The sequence below is a fragment of the Chrysochloris asiatica genome, unplaced genomic scaffold (genome assembly GCF_000296735.1).
Source record: "Chrysochloris asiatica unplaced genomic scaffold, ChrAsi1.0 scaffold00004, whole genome shotgun sequence".
In the NCBI taxonomy this organism is placed as follows: domain Eukaryota; kingdom Metazoa; phylum Chordata; class Mammalia; order Afrosoricida; family Chrysochloridae; genus Chrysochloris; species Chrysochloris asiatica.
The window spans coordinates 11,673,853-11,701,469 of record NW_006408522.1 but is presented as its reverse complement, the minus strand read 5'-3'; the positions used below and the strand labels follow the sequence as shown (position 1 = coordinate 11,701,469).

The following is a 27,617-nucleotide window of genomic DNA, read 5'->3' as shown; positions in this document are numbered from 1 at the left end:
ACTATAGGTCAGAACCAACTCGACGGCATTTACCAACAATCTTTACAAAAGTTGACAGCCACGTCTTTCTAGTGGCTTCCAACTGCTGAGTGCTTAACCACTGCACCATGGAGGCTCTTCATTAAGTCTTGGTTATTGTTAATTGACAGTAAGTCATCATGTCAGTTCCGACTCATAAGGACCCTGCATAGGGTTTCCAAAGAGTGACAGGTGAGCTTGAACTGCCAAATCTTGCAGTTCAACCTGACCTTGCAGTCCAATGCATTAACCCACAGCACCACACCAGGATTCCCATTGAGTGCATTCTAAAGTTATTTGACCTGAGCAATGTCTCATATACACTGAACTTATAAACAATGCTACACACATCACAGTAGTCTACTTGGAATTCTCTATTGTAGGTGAAAAACTTTCACTACACCTTCTACATTCTATAAAGCAAACAACAGCTTTGTAAAGACATAGTTGTCCAGTTAAACACTTGCTTGTATACATTAATCTTTTAATTCCCCAAACTACAGAACAGGAGCCAAGTAAACATAAGTGCCCCCAGAAATCTCATGTTCTCAAAAAATCAGCAGCTTTTTGTGCTGTTGTTGTTGTTAAGGGCCGTCCAATTGGTTCGGATTCACAGTGACCCTGTATATGGTTTCTGAGGAGCGGCTGGTGAGTTTGAATTCCTGACCTTACTGTTCAACCGCCAACTCTGCGGTTCTGGGCGACCTTGAGGTCCAGTGCATTATCCTGCAGCTCCATACCAGGATTCAGTATACATTATTTTAAAATACATTATCTCCTTTCTCTTTTCTCAAACCATAACCAGAAAAAAACACTGTTTAGAGAAGGCCACACCTCCCACTAAGAGCTGACCATTCTTTTAAAAAATAAATAAATAAAGTCAAACATTAAGAGCCATTCAAAACCCAAGGAAATGCCAAGACACTTTCAAAAAAAGTTCTAGGCTCATTACAAACGAAGCTACTGGAATGTGCAGAATAAACAAAACAATTAAGCCATTAGCATGTCTCCTTTGAGACAATCTGGTCTTTGGAGAAGCAAAACCAGATCTACTTGGACAGGTGGGTGGTTAGGCTGCCTAAGGAGAAACACAAGCAGTAAATTCTCCACTTTACAACAGAGCAGATAGAAACTGTCCACAAACTTTTACATTCTAAAAGTCCAGGTAACTGAGAAAGGAAAACCTTCTGATGCTATCTATCTGTTAATCTACAGTGATGATCACTGACACCAATAAAAACACCTCTCCTCCCCAAGAATGGGATCACAGGTCACAATGCTCTGCTTCGGATGGCAGGCTGCCACATCCATGCCACGAAGGCTCCAGCTTTGGAACACACCATTGGGAGTTGGGGACTTTTGAGTAAAAATGGCTCAGGCGAATTCTGTTTCCATATCTGCCAGGAATGCACAGCACACCCCTAGGAGTGAGAATAAATCCCACTGGTTACGTGGCCTCAGGCAATGACTAACCTCAGATTTTCAGTGAAGTTGAGTTGGAATGGAGAGTCCGAAGTAGAAGTGACTCCACCCCAACTTCCTAAGCAGTCACTGCCTTCAGTTGGTGCTGCACGGAAAGACTAGTATCCTGTTCTATTAAAAGAAAACGCCAAAGGAAGCCCTAGTGGTTTTATCCGAGGGGGCTATTTTTAATCTTTGAAAAAAGCATTTCCAGTTTACAGTTAGTCAATTGTCTGCTTTAAATCCATCAATCACTCCTTCATTGGAGACATGCATTGTCACTCAAGTTGAGCAGAAAGATTTTCAGCCAGCACTGGACCACAAGGTAGGTTTGAACCACAAGGTCAGTAGTTTGAACCCACCAACCTCTCCTTAAAAATACTTACTGATGAAGATCAAAGACCATAGCCTTCAGTATGGATTATATCTCAATGTAAAGAAAATAAAAATCCTCACCACTGGATCAATAAACAACATTCTTATCAATGGAGAAAAGATTGACGTCGTTGTCAAGGACTTCGTTTTTTCTTGAATCAACCATCAACACTCATGGAAGCAACAGCTAAGAAATCAGACGACATATTGCATTAAGCAAATCTGCTGCACAAGACCTTTTTAAAGCGTTGAAGAGCAAAGATGTCAGCTTGAGGACTAAGGTGTGCCTGACCCAAGCCATGGTATTTTCAATAGCCTCATATGCATGTGAAAGCTGGACAGTGAATAAGGAAGATTATGGAAGAATTGATGCATGTGAGTTATGGTGTTGGTGGAGAATATTGAAAAGTACCATGGGCTGCCAAAAGAACTAACAGATCTGTGTTGGAAGAAGTACAGCCAGAGTTGCTCCTTGGAGGCCAGGATGGCCAGACTTCGTCTCTCATACTTCGGACATGTTGTCAGGAGGGACCAGTCTCTGGAGAGAATATCATGTTTGGTAAGGTGGAGGGAAAGAGAAAAAGAGTAAGACCCCCAGCAAGATGGACTGGCAAAGCAGCAGCATCAGTGGGTTCAAGCGTGGCAACAATTGTGAGGATGACCCAGAATTGAGCAGTGTTTCGTTCTGTTGTGCACAAGGTCACTGTGAGTCGGTACTAACTTGATGGCACCTAACAAAGGAGCTCTGGTAGCGTAGTGGTTACGACTCGGGCTGTGAACTGCAAGGTCAGCAGTTCGAAACTACCAGCTGCTCCGCGGGAGAAAGATGAGGCTTTCTACTCCCGTAAAGATTTACACCTTCGGAAACCCTGTACAGGGTCACTATGAGTCGGTTCCGACTCCACGGCACATAACAACAACAACTGCTCCTCGGGAAAGCCTATACAGTGATGCTATGAGTTGGAACTGACTTGATGGCACCTAACAACAAAAAGGCAATTTTGGTCTAGTAGGGAATTTAAAAAAAACCCAGTGCCACCAATTTTTAGCAAGCTTATATAACAGAGTAGAACTGTTGCCTAGGGTTTCTGAGACTAACTAATTCTTTACGGGAGCAGATAGCCTCATCTGTCTCTGGTGGAGCAACTGGTACCTTTGAACCATAGACCTTGAGGTTAGCAGACCAGTGATTAACCCACTGGGACACCAGAACTCCTTCTTGGGGAACCAAACCCACAGTCAAGTGGATTCCAACTCAGAGTGACCCTATACATATAGGACTTCTGAGACTGTACGTCTTTACTGGAAGGGAAAGCTTCATCTTTCTCCCTTGGCACCACTGATGGGTTTGAAATGCTGACTTTTCGGTTAGTAGCCTAATGCCTAACCCACAGTGACCCCGGGCTCCCTAGTGGAGAAGAGTTTGGTTCTAATCAGTGAAGTCACTGATTGTACCACATGCCAGACATTGCACTGGGTGCTGAAAATAGGTTCTTCAAGGATGACATCGTGTGCCCTCAGGGACAGAACAATAAACAAATATTTAATGAACTAATAGCTCTCAAAAACCTCCCGTTGGCAAGAGGCTCCAACCTACCTTGCCTGCTTCAACTCCCCCATTCCTTTGTGCCACAGCCTTGCAACATTCTTTACAGAAAATGTTATAAGTGATACTCACGGTACATATCTTTCCAGACCCCAGAGGACTCCTGGACATCTCTCTTTTTCCCTGTCACTGACCTTTGAGGTCATTTCCTCTATACTCCAAAGAGTTTAGAATTCCTGCCCCTTCTACCTTTAGCTGGATATGAAAATCACAATCCAGAAACCTTGAAATCTACAAATCTGCCCCATTTTTTTACTTGTTGAATTCTAGTACAAAGTTTCATGAGAACAGCTGGAAATTCACAGGTAGCATACAATGAATTTTAAACATCAGAATTCAACCTGTCCTCCAACCCCACATGCAATTAAAACTCCTGCAAAATCCCATTTCAGTGATTTCCATTTCTTCTCCCATCTAATAGTCTTGCCTAGTTCTTAAATATCCACACTTGTGAAAAATCCCTGGCAACATATACAATAGATTCTGTTTTCTGAGAGACATATCTTCTCAGATTCCAAACTGAGTGGGGGCAGGGGTGAAGGGGTCCTGCTGTGATTTCAACATAAACCTGCTTGATGAGTGAAGAAAAGTCATAATGCCTCTTAAAGATGTGGGGCTCTGCTTTCAGGTGTCCTTTTAAATGTCTTCTTTACAAACTCCTCTTCTCCTGCCTGTCTTCATCAGCCCAAAGGGCAACTCAGATGACGTGAGGAGTGACACTCCATCAGACAACTTCATTACTGCCACTGAAATCAAAGGTCCCGCTGACATTTGACTCATGTAGTGCTCTCACTAATTTACTCCTTCTCTATTTCATCCACTGGCGGAGGAACCAAGAGCAGTTTGTTACAGTGGATTTTATGAGTGCTTCATGGGTCCGCAGCTCTGCACTCTGCTTTTGTCCCTCCAGATTCAGACCTGGTGAGCAGTTTTAAGGAACATAGTTATGAATCAGGTTGCTAACCTCAAGGTCAGCAGTTCAAAACTACCAGCCATTCCACGGAAGAAAGATGAGGCTTTCATAACCACCACCACCACATTCACACAGAGCAAAAGGAAATGTAAAAAAAAAAAAAAAAAAAAATTAATTGTATTATATACCTACCATACCTAATATAAAGGTTTTGTTCTGTTGTGCATACCACTCCCACCCACCACTATGACAAGTCACAAAACAATGCGAAGGAAGAGGTGAAGAGATGAACAAGAAAGGATACTATCCACAAAGTCATTGGTTAGAAAAGAACATAAAATGTGCATGATCATAAGATCTTTGCAGTTAGAGTGTCATGGGATTTTGAAGAAGTGATAACTTCCAACTTTATAGAGTTAAGAGGTGGAATTGGGATTGGACCTTTGGAATGAGGAAGGAAGAAGGGTAATTGATTCCACTCAAACAGAAGCTGAAGCTGAAGAACATCCAATTCTATAAGGGGAATAGCAAACGACTGAATTTGGCCAGGTAAGCTAGATGGGAGACAAAAAGAAAGGTAGATTTGAGACCACAATGCCAAAGTAGAACCCACAAGGACTTGGCAAGAAGTGTAATCTTGCCGTTCAATACAGCTTACATTTAGAAGACATGAAATATACCTTTGCCAAATGACATACATATACAACTGCTGAAAAACATTGAAGATTGATTCACGGTTCCAAACAAAAGGACAGTCAGTGCCTCAATGTCTTTGTGCGGCAGACAACCATTGATATTTCAGCAAACTCCACACTTGCCTGGAGAGGTGCTAAGCAGAGCTGGTGGGAGGAGGAGAGAACTCCTGTTCTCTTGATAGCCTTAATTATGTTTCTTCACTTCTGAGCAGGTGCAAACTACATTTCCTGTCTTCTCCAGACATACTCCTCATCCCTCCCACGTCCAGAAGGATGCTGCTCAAAGTAGAGGAGGGGCAAAATATCTTATGAGGAAATGTAGTTGGGACTTGAGCGTGTGTAAGAAAGGAAGATCAGTCCTGGTGTTTTGCTGCAGGAAAACGCACTGGAGTACAAAGTCTATTTGAACCACAAGGTTGGTGGTTCAAACTCACCAACCCCTCCTTGGAACCCTATACAGGGTCGCTGAGTCGGAACCGACTCCACCACACTTAAGCACAACAATAATAAGTTATTTATGGATGAAATGAGTTATGCTTAACATTTGCTTCAATATAAACCAGAGAGAGGTGGAAACAAGTTTGGCCATGAGTTGTCAACTGTTGAGGTTGGTGATGGATTTGGGGTAATTTTAAATTTTCCATTAAAAGAGAAAGAGAGAAACATCAAAGGGCAAAGTCCAGAAATGAATGGACATTTGAGATAGCTGCACATAGCTGTTATTCCTACGTAATTTACACCTCACTGAGGAGCATACAGGATAGCGCTGTCTGTGATTCATAGACTATAGAACTAGCAGAGGACTTCTGGAAACTACTTTACAGTCCAAAAAGCAAATGACTGTTTTTGTTTTTAATTTTATAGTGAACTGCGTTAAGGTTTACAGAGAAGATAATCAGTTTTACATTCAACAAAGTTCGTTTCAGCTCAATGGTTACAACCCCCTTCATGTAACAGCATTTAGCCACTTCCTGCCCGTGGTTCTTATTTCCATTCAGCCCTCCTGCTCAACTTTGTCCTTAGGCAAATGTTGCCCTTTAGATCTTGAATGACTGACCAAACCATGGTGAGCATACTTTACTAGTGTTGCCGTCCCCACTATATACCTATCTACTGCTTAGTTGAAAATTGGGCCATGAGGGTGAATTCCTTTCCAGACCTGAAGGGTGGTCGAGGGCCAAAGTCTTGGGGTTCTCCGGTTTCTTTCTGACTGGTAAGCCCAGTCTTTTTTTGATCATTTAGGCAAATGTCTTTTAACCAAAGAAAAAGATGATTTTGTGTATGTGGGAAATGGCTCTTTCTGGATGGGCAGCTCAGAGCTAGCTGAAAAGACAGTCTTATCCAGACAGCAGCACGGTTCCCACCTGTGAAGTCAGGAGCTCCACTCTTGTATGCTAACAGGCCATCCAGCCAAGACTACTTTGGTATTTGATTCATTGCACTCTAATCTTGGATTTACGTAAAATGTTTATTTTTATGAAGCTTCCTGGAACAGAAAATATTTCTTCTTGTTAGTTGCTTCTTCTAGACTCCCCCCTCCCCATAAAAAATAGCAATTTTAGAATCATAATGGGCTTCCATCAATGTAAAAAAGAACTATATCTCATGTTTTTTCATGTCTTGGGAAAAACTAGCAGTGGACATGAAGCTGGTTTCTCTGTCATACATGGGGTTCAGAGGATCAGCCAGGGAAACTTAGAGTCATCATGGATTTTATTGCTACCTGAAATTACTCAGGCAATTAAGGGAGGCTACAAAGAGAAAAAGTCAGTGATTAGGGCCTCTAAGGACTACCATGTACTTAGGGAGTCCTCTCACACATAGAGGCTAGGGTTGGCTGAGTGATTTTTTGGCTGGTGGAGCAATAGCAAGGATGATGTCATTGGAGATTTAAGAAATGGCTGCACATGGGACTTGTATTTTCTTATTGCTCTTGGGAATCCTGTGACCACTAGCATGTAAACAAGGCAGAATTCGCCTCCAGTGATAAGAAATACAAGGCCAAGTCATCTCTACTGACACAACTGAACCTGAGCCAACTGCCAGACATGGGAGTGAGATCATGCTAGATTATCCAACCCTAGCTAAGTCAACAGCTGACCACAGGCATCAGATGAGCCATCTAAAGTCTGGTTTTCAAACCTGTAAACTAGCAACAAAACCCACTGTTGGTGCAAGAATGAAATGAAATAATGTAGATGCAGACCCTTTGTTATCGCTTCTTCACTGGACTGTCAGCTTCTCATAAGCAGAAGGAGTTGCCTAATTCATCTTTCCTTTCCCATGTGTTGGCACCATACTGAGTAAGGATTGCTACCTACCAATCATGTATCTAACCTCCCTTGCAACTTCAGTGTCTTTTTCATTTTGGGATTCAAAACTTGCCATCTCTTTGCTGTCTGGTACCAACCCACTGCCACCGAGTAGATTCTGACTCACAATGACCCTATATAGGGTTTCCGAGACTAGAAACCTTTATGGGAGCAGTCAGCCTTATCTTTCTCCCTCAGAGCAGCTGGTAGATTTGAACCACAAACTTTGTGTTTAGCAGTGCAATACTTATCCAACAGCACCACTAGAGCTTCTTTGTTGCCTGTTGTTGTTGAGTTGGTTCTGACTCAACAATCCTATATAGGGTAGGTGAGTTTGAACCGTTGATGTTGAGGTTAGCAGTTTAGTTCTTAGCCTACAGAGCCACACCAGGACACACATATCTACCAAGCTTGAGTCAGAGGTCTGAGCACCCATTGGTGCCACAAATTTGCACAACAATCTCAAAATCCAACAGTATGTACATGTGGGTCTGGACTTGGGAGTGTAGAATGTGTAGCCTAAGATTACTCATCATGCTCTAGACTCTACTGCAAAGAGGTGGTGGTGGTGATGTGCCGTGTAGTTGGTTCTGACTAATAGTGACCCTGTACAGGGTTTCCAAGGCTGTAAATCTTTACAGGAGCAGAAAGTCTCATCTTTCTTCCGCAGAGGAGCTGGTAGTTTCGAACTACTCTTCCTGAGGTTAGCAGCCTGATTCATAACCACTACGCTACCAGAGCTCCATATTTCAAGAGCTACAGAAGGTTGAGCAGCTCATCGTAACCACGCGGATTCTAGTGGGTACTGGGAACAACTCTGTCCTTGGCACATTTCTTACGGAGACATCTCCCTACAATCATAACTTCGGTTGGATAATCACATTACATGGGATTATAAAGCAGCTACCAAAATATGATAGATATGTTTCCCATGGGCAAGTGTTTATAGAAAAAGTGGGGAAATACTGAGCACAAATTGTTATTTACCTCATAGTTAATTACAATTACATAAAAGCAAACACTAGAAGGAAACTGAAATATATGAAAATAATTATTGTTAGCATAGAAATACTATTGGTGAGTTCTTCTAAATTTATTTCTTAGGATCTTTTAAAGTTATATAGTTGTTGTTAAGTGCCATCGAGTTGGTTCTGACTCACAGCGACCCTGAATAGGGTTTCTGATGAGCGGCTGGTGGGTTTGAACCACCGACCTTGTGATTCAAACTGACCTTGCAGTCCAGAGCATTATCCTACAGTGCCATAGTAATGAAACAAAAGTAAATACAACCTCTCATCTTCCAGCAAGCTATTTTTAAGGGTCCCTGAAAGAAAGTTACATGGTTGTGTCTAGATTCTAGGATATAGACTTTAACCCACTACCAAGGTTTAGAAGGAAGAGCCTCAACAGTCGGCATCAGAAAGCCCTGGATTTGGGCACCAGCTCAGCCCAAAATTAGCCTTGAGACTTTGGAAATCATTTAACCCCTCTAGATCTCTGCAAAGTCAGACAACGGTGCTTAGAATAGAATTCTAAAGCTTTCTTCTGGGCTCTACTGTTTTACTTTCGACAACAAAGCTTATGAATATAAAATATTGTGAATGAATTTTTAACACATCAGAACTCACAAGAGTTGTCTTCTTCAGAGCAGTTTTAATGAACTCCAGGAAATATGGACCCCCTGCCTTTGTCCTCTAAAGCTTGCGGGACATGCTTCTAGATCTTCAGTGGGACTGATTCTTCCTTCTTAGAGGCAGAGTGTGACTTCTGAAAACAGCTGAGAGGAACCTGGTGTGCAGTTTATTGAGCTCATAAGTGACCATTCTAAAGTGCTTTGAACAATGACAAAGACATTATTCCTATGATGAAGACTCAGAAGAAAAGGCAGACTTCACTTAAATGTGCAGGTTAAGTTCCGGTCAGCTGGTCAAAGTCACTGTCATTTTAGGGTGGTTCCAACAGCTCTACTTTTCAAGTGTGCTTGTCATCATTTTTGTTTTATTAAGGGCCTCTGAGTCAGTTCTGACTAATAGTGACCCTTTATAGGATCTCCAAGGAGCAGCTGGGGGATTTGAAGCGCTGACCTCTGGTCAACAGTCCAGTGCTTATCCTATAGCAGGACTCTATAAAGTGTAAACATACTTTACTAGGATGTCCCCAAACCTTTTGCCTCTGCCAAAGCATATTCTGAAGCTCAAATTTAAAACACAATTTGTTGAACCATTATTACAGAATGTGCTTATAAAGCTGGTTTATTTATTTTTAATACCTTTGTCAGTTAACCTTTAACTCCTTATTTATTCTGTAAATATCAAGACCAAACAAGACTTAAAAAAAATAATAAATTAAGAACTCAGCAATGAGAAATTCATTTTAATCATATATTCATGACTATAAGGTACTGAGTCTTTGTTTAAAACAAATAGTAGCAAATAACTCCATTTGGAAAATAACAGCTATACACAATTCTTATATATCTCATTATAAAACTCATAATACCTTGCAATTATACAGAGCTTTCAAAATGTTTCTGCTTTCTGAGGCTGAAGAAAAGAGCTTTCAAAAATGCTTACTAAGTGATGAGACCAAGTCCTTGTCCCATCAGGAAATTCAATGTACTTTAAGTTCTCTTTCATTTAATCTTGTATGAACTCATGACAGAACACTAGGTAAAAGAGCCATTCAAATCCAAGTCATAGTAATGAAAATATTCCCTGCTGCACATACTGAGCCCCAATCCTAACTCCTGAAACACACCTCAAATTCATGAGTGTCAACTGAAAGAGGACTAAAAGTAGTTTATGCCATATGGGAGGGAAAGGTTACCTGACAGAGGGAGGGGAAGGATGAGAAAGAGGTTGATTGGCAGTTTCATCGCTCATCATAGAACCATCCACACTAGCGTTGAAAAACCAATTGTCATTGAGAGGACTCTGACTCATGGTGACCCCTTATGTGTTAGAGTAGGACTGGGCTCCATAGGATTATCAATGGCTGATTTGATCTGAAGTAGATCGCCATGTTTTTCCTCCATGATGCCTCCTGGTGGATTCAGACTTCCAATCTTGTTTCTGAGCAGTGGGGCATGTTCAACTGTCGTACCAACCAGGGATTCCACATTAGTGTTTGTTGTTGTGGTTGTTAGGTGCCATTCAGTTGGTCCCAACTCATAGCAACCCTGTATAGGGTTTTCTATGGTTGTAAATCTTGAAGGGAGCAGAAAGGCTCATCTTTCTCTGAGGAGTGGCTAGTGGACTTAAATTGCTGACTGTCTGGTTAGCAGTCCAGTGCTTATCCTACAGTGCCACACCAGTGTTTTGTTGTTGTTGTTGTTAAGTGCCGTTGAGTCGGTTACGACCCATAGCGACCCTGTATAGGGTTTCTGAGGAGCAGCTGGTAAGCTTGAACCGCGGACTTTGCAGTTCAGATGGCTTTGCAGTCTGGTGCATTAACCCACAGCGCCACGCCAGGACTCCTTAGACAGATCCAAATATTAGTAGCTTTGAGACTCCATGGGTGGAAAATACCAAGCATAAGGGATAAGTGTGTAAGGAAATATCCAAAGGGCATAGGTGAAAAATATAAGCATATGGACTCATAAGGGAAACCCAGTGGGAAGGTGGTGTTGTTTTTGTTAGGTGCCATCGAGTTGGTACCAAGTCATAGCAACACTATGTACAACAATGAAAAACTTCCCAGTCCTGCGCCAGCTTCATAATCGTTGTTATGTTTGCTGCTGACGATATTCTGGTGCTCTTCATCATGATTCAGTATTCAATATTCTGGTGCTATCTGACAGTGTTCCACTGCTACTCATAAGACTTTCAGTGACTAAAGATTCAGAAGTAGTTTGTGTCTCTTTCTTCCTTGTCTGTCTTCATTTGGAAGCTCAGCTGAAACCTGTCCACCATGGGTGACCCTGCTGGTATTTAAAATACTGATGGCATACTTTCCAGAATCACAGCAACTCACAAGCCACCACAGTATGACAAACTGACAGATGAGTAGGAAGGTACTGATGTATCAATTAAAATGCAATGCCATTATTGGGTATGAAGCTCAATTTGAGACATTCCTGCTGGTGAGTGGCTAGGAAGAAACACTGTGTCTATCAGAAGGACACCACTTTGACATTTCAATAGTGCAGCTACAAACAGCTGACCTGTTTGGTCTCTCAGTGATGGTCACACTTGTAAGAAATGGCAGATCTAGCATACCAACCTCGAGTAGATCCAGCTTCTCTTAAATTATCAGACAATGTGGTAAGATGGTCAACATTGCCATGGCTCATTGTCTTGAGCCAGGAAGTGATTGCCTCTTTCAACGGAGCATTTTGCTCTAGAAGCCAGCTTCCTCTCATAAAATTGCACCTCCCTGGACTACAGAGATATTTGAATTTACAACCACTGATAAAGCAAGGCAATTGCTGTTAACTGCTATTTGGTGGATCCCAATGTATGGCAATTCCATGTACAACGAACCAAACCACTGCGCTATGCTATCTTAGTCTAGAACTTGAGCACCATCACAACAACCAACACACAAGCCTCAGTGGATGGATGTGTGGTAGCTACACACTTAAACCCATGCTTGGCTGGTGGCTTAGTAGGAGTTCAAACTCACCAGCCACTCTGCAGAACAAAGAAGAGGCAGTTGGCTTCTGTAAAAATTTGTAACCTCAGAAATCCTGTAAGGCAGTTCTGCCTTGTCCTGCAGGGTCACATGAGTCAGAATCAACTCAGAGGCAGTGGGTTTGGGTTGGTTTTTTTTTTTTTTTTTTTCTTGCCTTGTTGTTGTTGATGAGTGCCGTTGAGTCAGTTCCAACCCATAGAGACCCTATATAGGGTTTCTGAGGAGCAGCTGGTGAGCTTGAACCACCAACCTCACGGTTCAAACCAACTTTGCAGTCCAGTGCATTAATCCATGAGACTTCTACCATTGAATCACACTGCCCTGGCAAAACTGTGAAGGAGGTAGTTCTCACTTCACTTCTCCGGCCTTCTCCATTCGCCACGGTATTCACTGTGCTTGTCTGTTGCTGGCCAAACATTTCCCACTAGAATAATCACCTATACTCACCCTAGACAACATCCCAGACTCCAGATCTTTCCCTAACCCCTCTCCAATTACCCAAACTTTCTGTACCACATCCCGTTCCCTTCCGTTTTTGTTTTGTTTTATTGTGTTGTTTTGAGGAGAACACTAACAATCTGGTAAACTAATCAGTGAAAATGAACTAAGTTACCTTCTCAGAAAACATTTTTTGAAACAGATAGCAGACTTTCTAAATACATGCCATGGTTTTACCCAGAGGAGCTTATCTACCTTGTAGTTAGCTAACCATCATATTTCAACATCTATTTTTGTGTGTAACAGCTGCAATTTATTCACAATCAAACGGGAATAAGAAAAAAAGCAACTTTGTGTGTTTATACACAACAACAACACATACACCAATTCAACATTTTCTACATTGGTTACATTCTTTGGTGGTGCCACCTTTCTTGATATCCTTTTACAAAGTACTGGAAATAATGACATAAAGTCACTGTTTCCATAACTTATCGTCTGAGTCGCTATTGTCAATTTGATAACATGTAAATAATTCTTTAAAAGAGCACAAAGCTCAAGGCAGACATTTTTACTAATTAAGCTAAACTACCCCCACCCCCAACGAGATAGATTGGCCAAATGGCAGCATCGATGGACTCAAGCGTGGCAAGAGTAGTGAGGTTGGTCCTGGATCAGTGTTTCTTTCTGCTGTGCATAAGGTCGCTGTGAGTTGGTACCAACTCGATGGCACCTAACAACAACAACAACTGTTTGTTTAGGAGTCCTGGTGTGGTGCTGTGGGCTAATGCATCAGACTGCAAAGTCGTTTGAACTACAAGGTCAGTGGTTCAAACTAACAAGCTGCTCCTTGGAAACCCTATATAGGGTCATGGGTTGGAATTGACTCGACGGCACTAAACAATTGTTTGTTTTGGGGTAGCACAGTGATTCTGTACAATAGTCAATGGACTGCTTATCCTATTATTTAACGTCAACGGAGAAAGTATTTTTACTGTGTGGCACTGTAGTATAAGTAAGCACTTGACTGCTAACCACAAGGTTGGCAGTTCAAACCCAGCAGCTGCTCCTTAGAAACACTATACAGGGTTGCTATGAGGGGAGATCGATTTGACGGCACTTAACAACAAGAACTACAAAAGGTATACCAAACTATAGAGATGTGCAGGCTTTTTCTTCAGGTCAAATCTCTTTTTCTAAAAGGAAAAATAAACAAATTCATATTGCCTTGTTGTGGTCTTAGGTTTTCCAACCTGGAGTTTGATGGAATTCCCTGGAGACAGCAGCATTACACAATAAGCTATTTATTGGGAAAGACACTGGCAGCCACCTGCTAGAGATCACACACACAGTAGGAGGTCTTCCCCCGAGGTAAGGGCTGCAGGGAGCCACCAGAAGAAAAGGGCAAGAAAACCCTGGTGAAGAGGAGAAGTGGAGGTTGTAGGAAATGGGGGGACAGGACGTGTCCCAAGGCAGTGTTCCTCCTCCAAGGTGTGGAGTCTACTGGGTCAAAGAATTCCTAAAGCAGTTGTTGTTGTTGTTATGTGCCATCGAGTTGGTTCTGACTCATAGCGACCCTATATAGTATTTCTGAGGAAAGTTGGTGAATTGAACCACTAACCTTGTGATTCAAACTGGCCTAGTGGTCCAGTGCTTATGCTACAGCGCCATACCAGGACTACAGTGAGGTATATGTTGTTGTTGTTATTAAGTGCCATCAAGTCAGTTCAGACCTATAGCAACCCTACATAGGGCTTCTGAGGAGCGGAGCTTGAAATGCCAATCTTGCAGTTTAAACCGACCTTGCAGTCCAGTGCATTAACCCATAGTGCCACACCAGAATTCCAGTGAGGTAGGTACACCTTAGAAAAAAACAACCACTTGAGATTAAAAGGGCAGCATTTACCCAAGGAAACAATTCAGAAGGGCTAGGAAAGGAGGACTGGAAACGGGAAACACAGACAGGAAGTGGAATAAGTGATGTTATGTTGAGGGGCCAGCCATCAGTTACACAAAACAAAACGTGTATGAATTTGTTACATGCAAAAGTGATGATCTGCTCTGTATATCTTCACCTAAATCACAATAAAAAGGTAACTTAAAGCACACACAAAAAGTCCAGAGACCCTATAGGATAGAGCAGAACTATAATCTTTACAGAAGCAGATGAACATAGCTTTCTCTTCTTGACAGCACCGTGGGGTCCTTTGAATCATAGATTTTAATTTGATCTGTACCTAGTAGCGGACTGCTAACTTCAAGATCGGCAGTTCAAACCCATTTGGAACCACCCAACACAGAGTCACTATGAGTCGGAACCAACTTGACAGCACTTAACAGCAACAGCTAGTAGAAAGCAAAAAGGTCTTCAAACACCGACTGATGAAGATCAGAGACTACAGCCTTCAGTGTGAATTATAACTCAATGTAACAAAAGCAAAAATCCTGACAAGTGGATCTATAAGCAATATTATGATAAACAGAGAAAAGATCAAAGTTGCCAAAGATTTCCTTTTAATTGGATCCACAATCAATGCTCATGGCAGCAGCAGTCAAGAAATCAAATGACGTGTTGCATTGGGCAAACCTGCAAAAGACTTTCATAAAGTGTTAAAGAGCAAAGGTGTCACTTTAGAGACTAATGTGAACCTGACCCAAGTCATGGTATTTTCCATTGAAAATATGTTATATGCAATTAAAAACTGTACAATGAATAAGCAAGACTGTAGAAGAATTGATGCATTTGAATTATGGTATTAAAGAATGTTAAAATTACCAAGGAGTGACAGAGAAACAAAAAAATCTGTCTTGGTGTGACACTGTGAAATAAAGCACTGGACCTTGAGGTCGGTTTGAACCACAATGTCAGCGGTTCCAACTCACCAGCTGCTCCTTGGAAACCCTATAAGGGTCACTATAAGTCAGAACTGCTTCGACAGCACTTAACAACAATACCACCAGGAGGGACCAGTCTCTAGAGCAGACCATCATACTTGGTAAAGTTTAAAGTCAGTGAGCAAGAGGAAGATCCCCAACAAGACAGACTGACACAGTCGCTGCAATAATGGGGTCAGACATAGTAACAGTTGTGGGGCTGAAGCAGGACCTGGCAATGTTATTTGAACACAGGGTTACTATGAGACTGAGCCAGTTCGAAGGCACTTAACAACAACATGACTAGCAAATACTGGCTTCAGTTTGGGGGGGGGTATGTAACATAGACCAGCTCTAAGTGACTTATTAGAGCTATTTTTAATAACAATTGGGTGTGTACACATTTGAGTTTGGTGCCACTGAGCTCTTTTTGTGCTAACAGGTCTCAGCTTGCTATGAAGAAGTAAACAACTGTGAGCTAATAACCAGAGACCATTTTTTGACTCATTCATGTAACAGGAGAAAGGTGTTCCCAAATAAATTTGCAGGAGGAAGATATTAGGTAAATTAAAAAGTATACATTGGGGCCATGAGTCAGAACATGCGATCTTTCCACTGAGTCACAAGTGAATGGGTCTTGCTAGGGCCTTAAGCACAGGTGGGGAAGTCTTCCTAATGTGCTATGAAACATCCTAAGAGGCCTCACTCTATCCCTCTCTCAAACAAAGTAAAAGAGAGAAAAATCCACACAGTACAGTACAGGGGCTGTCCCTGAAGCCTCGCCAAAGGTCTACTGATGAATTATATTCTCCATGCCAATCCTCAGCCACACTCCCAAAGGCAAATACCCTGTCCCTTCCGTTCTGTGCAGCTGGAAGAATACAGCAGGACAGGCCCAGACAGATGTGGAACACAAAATGATGCTTGATTTGGCTTGAAGGGGTCTTACATAAACAATAAATATTATAACCTCACTTCCTGATTATTTAAGATGTTGATGCTCTGTTCTAAGGCAACTTCATAAGATATCTAATGAGGAGACTTAATTTGTCAGAGCAGGGAAGAAAGGATTCATTCCATTTTTGCCAGCAAATTATTCTAGACCTGGTAGATTTCACAATGGCACATGTCCTATTTCAGGACAACCAGCTGTTTCAACGTTTCTATCAGGGAATCGTGGCCTCAACAACTGTATCAGATGCAGAGATAGTCTTCTGGGGGCCCACAACATGCCCATCTGTGCTGATGGCAGAGAGCCCATCAGTAGGTAAGTTACACCTTGTCCTCCCATAGGCTGACTACAAAACTCCGGACACAACTCTCTTCCTAGCACATAACTTCAGCTCCCATTTGACCAACCATCTACTTCAACAGCAATGGGGCTGAATTAAGTATTGAGTTTCTAAGGTCTAGAAAAAAGGCATCCAAGGTTAGTTTGCAGGCTGAGCAGGAAAAATGAATTTAACTATGGGAAAGCTAATGTTCCCAAGACACCACTGGCATAGTTAAATTCAGGAAGATTCTTTAAGCTCTTACCATAAACACATTGATTTTTTTTTTCTCAGACATATCTAAAGCTCCACTCATTACACTCTAAAAGTAAATAGTTCTCAATAGAGCTTGCAAAAATAATTCAGGTAGGCTGACTTCTTAAATCCTAAAATTGTAAGAGGAAGTTTATTTGTAGATAAAGTGTCAACCTAGGTTGGGACAAACATGACATAATTTTGGGCTAGGTAAAAAGGAAAAGCTTTAGTCAAAGATGTCCTTTCAAAGAGTTTTTGTTTGTTTTTAAATCATTCTTTTTTAAAAAAACACAGCTCCCCATCAAAAACTGCTTCTGAGCTTTATATGTAGCTTCTATGGGCCTTTGCTACGTATCTCTCAGGCTGGCTACAAGGAACATACATGGATTTGTAAATTCATGCGATGTCAGTTTTTACTTAGCTCCACTTTCACAGTCATTAAAAAAACAACAAACCAGAAAAAGACCAGTTCAACCACCTAAGCAGGCTGATTCGAAGAAGCAAGTGTGGAAACTATGAAGTCTTGTGGTGTAACTTTTTTTGTTTTTTTTTCTGATGGACTGCCACACTCTCTTCAAAACAGAATCGCTTTTGTGCTTCGGAAAGAAAAGTACACCACACCGAAGCCCAAAGCTTTTTTTTTTTTTGGGGGGGGGGAGGGTAACAGGGGGGCTTAAGAGGAAAAAGAAGAGAGTAAGAGAAGGAAGGGGACTCCCTTCCTTACACTCTCAAAGTGCCAAAGGTAAAAGCACAAAAACTTTTAACTCAAGAGGACACCCTCCCGCCCGAAAGGATCACCGTGCACCCGAAAGTCACCTAGCACTTGGATACGGGATGAGGGCCCTCACACAGGAGGGGTTTCCTCGCCCTTTTCGGCACAAAGACCCTATCGGCCCGCGCCCCTTCTAGGTCCAGGCAGCGTGGCTCCACATTGCCCCGGGAAGGGTTCGCTCTCTGCAGACAAACCACCGCCAGGTGCTCGCCCTACCTGGCGCCCTTAGCTGCCTTTGTGCCGCCCGCGCCGCCCCGCGTCAGTGCAGGCCGGGTGCCGCCCCCGCCAGCGTGCCGATGCCAGGCGGGACAGCTGCGGGCGCTGGCCAGGCCGCCCCACAGCCGGGGTGCGCCGAGGGAGTCAGCCTGCGCTGGTGCCCGCAGGCGGGCAGGGAGAGGGGGGCGTAGTGAGCACGGCCCTGGCGCAAACGCCCCGGAGAACCTCGCCCAGGCGGGTTAAATCCAGATTAGACACAGACGGCTTCCCCCACCTTCCCAGCAAGAAGAAAGGGATCCCCTCCGACGGTCGTGCCCCTGGAAAACAGATGTGCCCACACTCTGGCTTCCGACAGCTGGCAGCCATAGCAACGCAGCCACAAAGTTTCGCGACGCAGAAAGCAGTTTGAAAGAAAGTTTTCCTTTGCCCCTCACTCCCACTTTCAATCCGGGTTTGCCGAAAGCAGCAGGAAATAAGAGCTCGCGACGTGCTGACTCCCGCGTCCACCTTCTCCAGCCCTGGCCTCTGCAGCACGCCCAAGGTAGGATGCCCCGCGCTGGAGCTTCCTGCCCCATCCCGAGGTCAGGCGTCCTGGGACGCGGCGCGGCCAACTCACCATGGTGACTTGCGCCGCGGTCGCGCCTCCACCCGATCCGGCTGCCGCGGATCTGGGACCGGAACGCAGTCTCCTGGGCGAACTTCAAAAGTTGGTTCCCTTCGCCAAAAACAGGCTCTCGACACCCAAGCACTCACAGGAGCCAATGGGAACCCAGAAAGGACTCCATCCAGGCGGGATCGGGGGTGCTAGGTGAGGGTGAAAAAGGGGAGGGGTTTAGCAGGCAGGTCTCATGCCGCAGAGTCCACTCGGGCCGAACGCTAGACTAGGTGAGTCCGATGCGCTCAGCGCGTATGCCTAGTTCTGTTTCGCCACTCTATTCTTCTGCCACTACTCCGTACTCCTCTGGCTGAGCCTCGTATGGGGCCGGGCAATCTGTCCATAAATGGAGAATTCAGTTCAGGTCTGACCAATCAGGGTTTGTTTTCATGGCGTCACTCCTCCGGGAAACTGTAGTAGCCAACAAGCTTGGAGCTGCTGGAGTTTCCAAAGATCTCTGGATCCTGTAGTCCTCCTTCCCGCCAGCACTGCTGATCCAGCTGGATTCTAGTTACACGACCTGAACGTTTCGGAAGAAAATCCCCCGTTAAGGTAAACATCTCACTGTTTTTAACACTAAAATCTGTGTAGGTTTAGCTTCTCAGTTGCGATGGCCCGACTTTTCCAGAACTTTTTTTTTTTTTTTTCCAAAGAAGGAAATATTTTATCAGCATAAAAGATCAGAGTCGTGGCAGCAGCCCAAAGGAAATCCTTTTTCTTTCCAATGTCTGGGATTGTGAGGAAAGTCAAAAATACCATTTCCCTCACCCCTCCTTTTACCTGAATTTCCTTGGAAAACAAAGAAAGGCTTTTTTTTTCACGGCTCTGAATGGCAGAGCATTTGCACGTGCAGGTGGACAGAGGGGGAAGAGAGCATCATCTAATCTCAGTCAATATTGAGACCAATTAGACTGATGGAGAAAGATAAGGCTTTCTACTCCCGTAAAGATTTACACCCTCGGAAACCCTGTTACAGGGTCGCTATGGGTCGGAACCGACTCGATGGCACTTAACAACAACAACAACAAGACTGATGAAAAGACACTATTCCAGAGTGTTGGGTTTCAAGAAATCGCTAGAGTGAGGAAGAAGCTGACTCCTGAAGTAAAAGTTGGTATGTGTGCTGTGGAATGTTTCCCATCCATAGTGACTCCATGTGACAGAGTAGAGCGGTCCCATAGGTTCCTAGGCTGTCATCTTTATAGCATTGTTGTTGTTATGTGCCGTGGAGTCGGTTCCGATTCATAGCAACCCTGCACAGGGTTTCCTAGGTTGCAAATCTTTACGAGAACATTAATTGGAACTTAATCCAACAGCATTTTAGGAGGTTGTGGAACAATACACACTTGTCTGGGGATATTCATCAGCTACACGCTCAATTTTATGATATAAGTAATTCTCAAAGTGAACACTGCGTGGCTACCCATTTGCTACCCATGCTAGAGAATAAGATCCCCTAGGAACTGGATTGAACCTCAGCATAGTGATCCTGCTTGGTCACCTTAGAGCAGGTGGTGGGCCAGCAACGTCGGGCGCATGGGGTCCCCAGCTGATCTCCTCCCTCCCTGCCTTCCTCGGATGGCGGCTGTTTATGCTGGACGTGTGGCCAGAGACGGGTAAGGATCACGTGGAACCTCGGCTACTTGGTACAGAGACATTGCCATGCTGCAATGAGTCTCAATGACTGGTAAGACTGAGGAATTCGCACTGACCACCTAAGACTGGCAGCGTCCCTTAAACAATCAATAAAAAAGGAGGACTCAGATGCAGAACCCGGTCAGGAGGCCAAACCCCTGTGGGCCCAAGCGTTGTTGACCGTCCAAACCATAGGCTCTGAGGATCAGACTCTAGCCACCTAGTAGACATAACAAACTGTCCCTCATCTGATTATTCAGTAATGGTTGTTAGTAATCTCATACGTGAGCCCTGGATATCCACAGACAAATGTAAAAACCTCCCCTAAAAGCCGAGACTGTAAATTCCAATAAGCCAAGTCCCCCCCACCCCAAAAAAAAAAAGCTAAAGAGGATAGAGAGAAACACTGTAAACTGATGATATATGGCGGGGTTAATAATCAATGTAATGAAACAAGCTATATGAATGGTTGAATGTGAAGCTGATGATGTGCCCTGTAAACTTTCACTCAATGCAAAATAAAAACTTTTAATTTAAAAAAAAAAAAAAAATCTTTACAAGAACAGAAAGCCACATCTTTCTCCTGCGGAACAGCTGGTAGTTTCGAACTGCTGACCTTGAGGTTCGCAGCCCGATTCGTAACCACTACGCCACTAGAGCTCCTTAGATCACCAGATATTTTCTCCACCTCAGAACTACTAGTGGATTTACAGTCATCAGACCACCAAGTAGGGAGTCTCAATTTATTGCTTTCAGAGCTCAAATCCCCAAACTCACTAGGGTTTCCAAAGAAGCAGTCTACCTCATCTTTCTCCCTGGGATCCTCTGGTGGATTGTAATGGTCAACCTTGCCATTAGCAGTCTGATGCTTAACCCACTGTGCCATCAGGGTTCCTTTTTTTTGGAGCTCAGGAAGTAAATTTGATGGATCACAAAAGGAGTGTCCACTCATAATCTGTGGGAGATAACATTTTTGCACTCTAGGACATAGAAAAACTATGATGAATAATGACTTACTTTGGTTTACTTTATCAACTTCTGTTGTCCTCTTACACTCGAGTAGGAAGGAGAGCATAGAGTTGGAAAGGATGTTAAAAGTCATGTTGGATAAACCAAATGTTGTGTATTCATACAATGGAATACTGTTCTGCTATATTCAGCTACAATATGGATGAACCTTGAAAATAGTTCACTGAGTGAAAGAAGTCAGCTCCAAAAGGTCACATATTCTATGATTCCATTTATGTAAAAGTCCATAGTCAGAAATTTTGTAGAGACAGAAAGTAGGTCAGTGGGTACCAGGAGATGGGAAGAAGAAGGCAGGGTGCGAATGAATGACTGCTAATGGGTATGCAATTTCTTTCTGGAGTGAAGGAAAGATTCTGGAATTAGTAGTGATGGATATATTAAACAAAACATTGAATTGGACATTTTTAAAGGGAGAATTTTATGGTATATAAATTTTGTCACAATTGTAAAATGGAAAGAAAGTAATCTTATCTAAATACCTTTAGTATTCATTCATAGCCAGGCAGCAAATCTAATTAACGTTGCTAGTATACATGGTCCCTGCCGTCACCATGCTTATAATTTTAGAAAGGTAAGACAGGCTATAAATTTAAAAAGCAATATATAGTTATAGAAAAGACAGAAATACGATGCAAAGTAACATAACAATTTTGAGCAAGTTACTGCCGTACTCAGAGCTATGGTTTCAGTTTGGAAATCTATGGTCACAATATGTAGTGTGAACTGGGAAGACAAAGTCTGGCATCTGTTGAGCCCTCACCATATGCTAGACAAGAGTCACTAAATTTTCAGGTCAGCCTGATTCCATGTCTTCTTGGAGCATGACAGCTTCCTTCAGATACTTCACAATATTGTCAGGTATTTTAGGAACTTTCTTAGTTATCTAATGTCGCTATAACAAGTGGATGGCTTTAAGAAACAAATTTATTCTCTCTCAATTTAGGAGACTAGAAGTTCAAGTCACCCAGTGTTCTGACTCTAAAAGAAGCTTTCTCTATTTTCAGCATCGGCTCCTTGGTTCCTTGATAATTTTCATATGGTATTTTGTTGTTGTTAGGTGCCATCAAGTCGGTACCCACTCGTAGCGACCCTATGCACAACAGATTGAAACACTGCCCACTGCCTGGTCCTGGGCCAACCTCACAATTGCTGTCATGCTCTATGCTAATACAATCTCATTAACATATCAAAGAAAACCATTCCCAAACGGGCATATAAACACATGCTTGGTAGTGGTGTGCTCTTGAAGTCCATTCCAACTCATTTGTCCTCAAGTCAGTTCCAACTCATAGTGACCCCCTATAGGGTTTCTGAGGAGCAATTGATGCAGCTCTTAATAGAGCTAACGAGGCTATAAATTTACGGGAGCAGAAAGCCTCATTTTTCTCCCATGGAGCATCTGGTGGACTCGAACTGCTGACCTTGCGGTTGGCAACCTAACTCATAACCCATTACTCTACCAGGGCTCCTATACAAAGGCATATTGTTGTTGTTAAGTGTTGCCAATTTGGATCTGATTCATAAGGAGGAATTTGAACTGCTGGCCTTGTGGTTCGAAGCCCAGTGCTGATCAATAGTGCCACACCAGGAGTCCAAACACAGGCATGTTGTTGTTGTTAAGGGCAACTGATTCGGTTCCCACCCATGGTGTTTCCAGGAAGCAGCTGGTGAGCTTGAACCACTGACCTTGTGGTTCAAACCGACTTTACAGTCCAGCGCCTTAGTTCACAGCATCACTCCAAGACTCTTAAGGATTAGGAATTGCAACACAATTTTTTTTTTTTTTGAGGACACAATTCAATCCTTAATAGGAACTAATGGACACAAGTTACAAAAAGCAAAATTTGACCTATGTAGTAACACAAGACATATTCCTCGGGTTGAAAATGGCATATTGCCTAAACCACAATCCTGATAAGTAGCTGGACTAATGTGGACTTCAAGAAATACAGGCAAGGCATAGTTGGTTTCCCTGTTGTAGGGAAGAAATTAACTCACATTCAAATGCATATGAAGAGTCTTTATTTAGTTTTAAAACAAGATAAAGACAAGACAAAAACAAAGACAAATCATCCAGATGAGAGAGACCATCAAGATGAAACCATTTGGGTGTCCAAAGGATTCACACCCATGTGACTATTTATGGAAGATGGAAAACAAAACAAACTCATCACAAAATCATGCTTAGTCCCAAACATAATCTTCTTCTCCAGGGACTGATCCCTCCTGAAGCTATGTCCAAAGAGTGAGAGACGAAGTCTGGTCATCCTAGCTTCCAAGGAGCATTCTGGCTGTACTTCTTCCAACACAGATCTGTTTGTTCTTTTGGCAATCCATGATACTTTTAATATTGTCCTCCAACACCATCACTCAAATGCATCAATTCTTCTATGGTCTTCCTTATTCATTGTCCAAATTCCACATGAATACGAGGTTATTGAAAATACCCTAGCTTGGGTCAGGTGGACCTTAGTCCTCAAATTGACATCTTTGCTTTTCAACACTTTAAAGAGGTCTTGTGCACCAGATTTGTCTAATGCAATACGTTGTTTGATTTCTTGACTGCTGCTTCCATGAGTGTTGATGACGGATCTGAGCAAAATTAAGTCTTTGACAACTTTAATCTTTTCTCCATTTGTATGGATGTTGTTTATGGTCCAGTGGTGAGGATTTTTGTTTTCTTTACATTGAGGTGCAATTCATACCAAAGGTTGCAGTCTTTGACCTTTTAAGTCCTCTTCACTTTTAGCAAGCAAGATTGTATCATCTGCATATCACAGGTTGTTAATGAGTTTTCCTCCCATCCTGATGCTGTATTTTTTTTTTTTTTTCATATAATCTAGCTTCTTGGATTATTTGCTTAGCATACAGATTGAATATGTGTGGTGGAAGAGTACAACCCTTAGTTCACACCTTTCCTAATTTTAAACCATTCAATGTTCCCTTGTTCTGTTGAAACAACTGCCTCTTGGTCTATGTACAGGTTCCTCATGAACACAATAAAGTGTTCCAGAATGCTCAGTCTCTGCAATATTGTCCTTAGTTTGTCTTGATCCACACAATCGAATGCCTTTGCATAGTTAATAAAGCACAAGGAAACATTGTTCTGGTATTATCTGCGTTCAGCCAAGATCCATCTGACGTTAGCAGTGCTATCCCTCTTTCCACATCCTCTTCTGAATTTGGCTTGAACCTCTGGAAGTTCTCTGTCAATGTGTGGTTGCAGCCATTTAGTAAAATTTTACTTGCATGCAATATTAATGATATTGTGCGATGAATTTTGCATTCCGTTAGGTCACCTCTCTTTGGAATTGGCACAAATATGGATCTCTTTCAGTCAGTTGGCCAGGTAGCTGTCTTCCAAATTTTTTGGCATAAATGAATGAGTACTGCCAGTACCGCATCAGTTTGTTAGAAGATTTCAAGTTCTATACCATTAATTCCTGGTGCCTTGTTCTTTGCCAATGACTTCAACGCTACTTCTTTCTTCAGTATCATTGCTCCTGATCATATGCTACCACTTGAAATGGTTGAACATCAAGCATTTCTTTCTGGCACAGTGACTTTGTATATTCCTTTCATCTTCTTTTGGTGCTTTCTGCATAATTTAATATTTTGCCTTCAATAATGCAAGTCAAGGCTTAACTTTTTCTTTAGTTCCCTCAGCTTGAGAAATGTTGAGCGTGTTCTTCACTTTTGGTTTTCTAACTCCAGGTGTTTACACATTTTGTTAAAATATTTGCCTTTGCCTTCTCTAGCTGACCTTTGAATTTTTCAGTTCAGCTTTTTTACCTCTTCATTTCTTCCATTTGCTTTAGCATCTCTACATTAGAAAGCAGGTTTCAGAGTCTTTTGTGATACCCATTTTGGTCTTTTCCTTCTTTCTTGTCTTTTTTAATTACCTTTTGTTTTCTTCCTATATGATGTTCTTGATATTATTCAACAATTCTTCTGGTCTTCGGTCTTTAGTGTCTACTGCATCAAATCTGTTTCTGAGATGATCTCTAAATTCAGGTGGGATATATTCAAGGTCATATTTTGGCTCTCATAGACTTGTTTTAATTTTCTTTAGCCTGAGAACAATTGATGGTCTGTTCCACAGCCTGTCCCTGGCCTGTTTTAGCTGATGATAATGGAGTGTTTGCACCATCTTTTCCCACAGATGTAGTCAGTTTGATTTTTGTATATTCCATCTGGTAAGGTCCACATGTATAGTAGTCTTTTATGTTGTTTTTAAAAGGTATTTGTAGTGAAGAAGTCATTGGTCTTGTAAAATTCTATCATGCAATCTCCAGCATTGTTTCTATCACCAAGGCCATATTTTCCAATGACTCATCCTTCCTCTTTGTTTCCAACCTTTGTATTCCAATCTCCAGTAATTATCAATACATCTTGACTGTATGTTTGATCAATTTCAGACTTAAGAAGTTGATAGAATTCTTCAATTTTCATCATTACTGGCTTTAGTGGTTGTTGGGTAATTTTGAATAATAGCTGGTCTTCCTTGTTGTTGTTAAGTCATGTGAGTTGTTTCTGACTCATAGGGCTTCTGAGAAGCAGCTGCTGAGCTTGAAATGCTGACCTTGTGGTAGAAACCACCCAGTAGTCTAGTGTGTTAACCCATATGGCCACAGCCACATTGTCTCCAGTGTTCCTTGTTTTTGTTGTTGTTAAAAGTGTCGTCAAGTTGGTTCTGATTCACAGGGACATTGTATAGGGTTTCTGACAAGTAATTGGTGAGGTTGAACTGCCGACCTTGTGGTTCAAACCTACTTTGCAGTCCAGTGCATTAACCCACAGCACCACCCAGGTCTCTGGTCTTCCTCGTAGGCATATGAATATTATATTGTCACAGACAGTTTATACTTCAAGACAGATCTTGATATGTTCTTTTTGATGATGAACGCAACACCATTCCTCTTTAATTTGTCATTCCCGGCATAGTAAACCATGTGGTTGTCAGATTCAAAATGGCCAATTCCAGTCCATTTCAGCTCACTAATGCCTAGGATATCAATGTTTATGCGTTCCATTTAATTTTTTACTATTTCCAATTTTCCTAGATTCATACTTCATACATCCCATGTTCCAATTACTAATGAATATTTAGTTTCTCTTCATTTTGTTTTGTTTCTCTTCATTTTGAATTGTGCCCCATCAGCAAATGAAGGACCCAAAGACTTTACTCCATTTGTACCATCACAGTCACCTCTACTTTGAGGAGGCAGCTCTTCCCCAGTCATATTTTGAGTACCTTCCAACCTGAGGGGCTCATTGTCCTGCACTATAGCTGACAACATTCTGGTGCTCCTCCTCATGTTTCAATATTCCATATTCTAAGGAGCTCTGGTAGCATAGTGGTTATGAATCGGGCTGCGAACCGGAAGGTCAGAAGTTCGAAACTACCAGCTGCTCCACGGGAGAAAGATGAGGAGATCTGCTCCCATAAAGATGTACAGCCTCGGAAACCCTATTCAGGGTCGCTATGGGTCGAAACCGACTCGACGCACTTAACAACAACAACAACAGTGCTGTCTGACAGTGTTCCACTGCTATTCATTGACTAAATATTCAGTTTTCAGTGACTAAATATTTGGAAGTAGTCCATCTCTCCTTCTTCCTAGTCTGTCTCAGTGAAGCTCATCTGAAACCTGTCCACTGTGGGTGACCCTACTGTTATTGAAAATGCCTGTGGCATAGCTTTCAGAATTACAGCAATACACAAGCCACACAGTTGGACAAACTGACAGACAAGTGGTAGAAGTACTCAACAGAGGCTGAATTTATGTTGACTCAAAATGTGTTTAGGGCTCCCAGTGTAAACCACAGCCTTTTGCAAACCAAATGCTTAGAATTTAAGCTCTAATACACCCTATGGTTAGCAACTAAACACTGAAACCCTCCTAGTAGCCCATTCCAATAAAGCAAACCGACTTCAATAAAGTGGCTTCTGACTCATAGCTGTCCTAGCGGACATTGTAGAACCCCCCCACCCCCACCCCCGAGGGTTTCTGAAACTATTATCTTTATGGAAGCTGACAGCCTCATCTTTCTCCTGTGGAGCAGTTGTAGGGTTCAAACAATTGACCTTTCCATTAGCAGCACAATGTTTAATCTTATGTGTCACCAGGGTTCCAATAACCCCTTAAAAACCCACAGCCTCTAAGTCAGTTCTTACTCAGAGTGACCCTGCATGGAGTTTCTGATATTGTAAGTCTTTATGGGAGTAGAGAGCCTTGTCTTTGTCCCAAAGAATGGCTGGTGGATTTTAATTGCAGACCTTGAGATTAGCAATTCATTGTTTATCCCACAACGCCACCAGGACATCCCAATCCATTAATAATCCATTGTTGTTATTAAGTGCTGGTGGTTAGCAGTCTAGTGCTTACCTTAAGGCGCCACACCAGGACTCCAACAACAACCTATTGTTGTTGTTGTTAAGTGCCATTGAGTCGATTCC

The 27,617-nt window shown here is 42.4% G+C and overlaps 1 protein-coding gene across 1 annotated transcript in view; it reads right to left on the bottom strand.

The window, feature by feature from the left end:
* Positions 1-18,813, bottom strand: part of MYO1E (myosin IE) — a 287,213-nt gene extending 268,400 nt beyond the window's left edge. Inside the window, exon 1 of the mRNA XM_006831592.1 lies at positions 18,455-18,813. Within this exon, the coding sequence (XP_006831655.1) occupies positions 18,455-18,457 (3 nt within the window). The 5' untranslated portion in view covers positions 18,458-18,813. The remainder of the gene's footprint in view (positions 1-18,454) is intronic.
* Between the last annotated feature and the right edge of the window lie 8,804 nt (positions 18,814-27,617).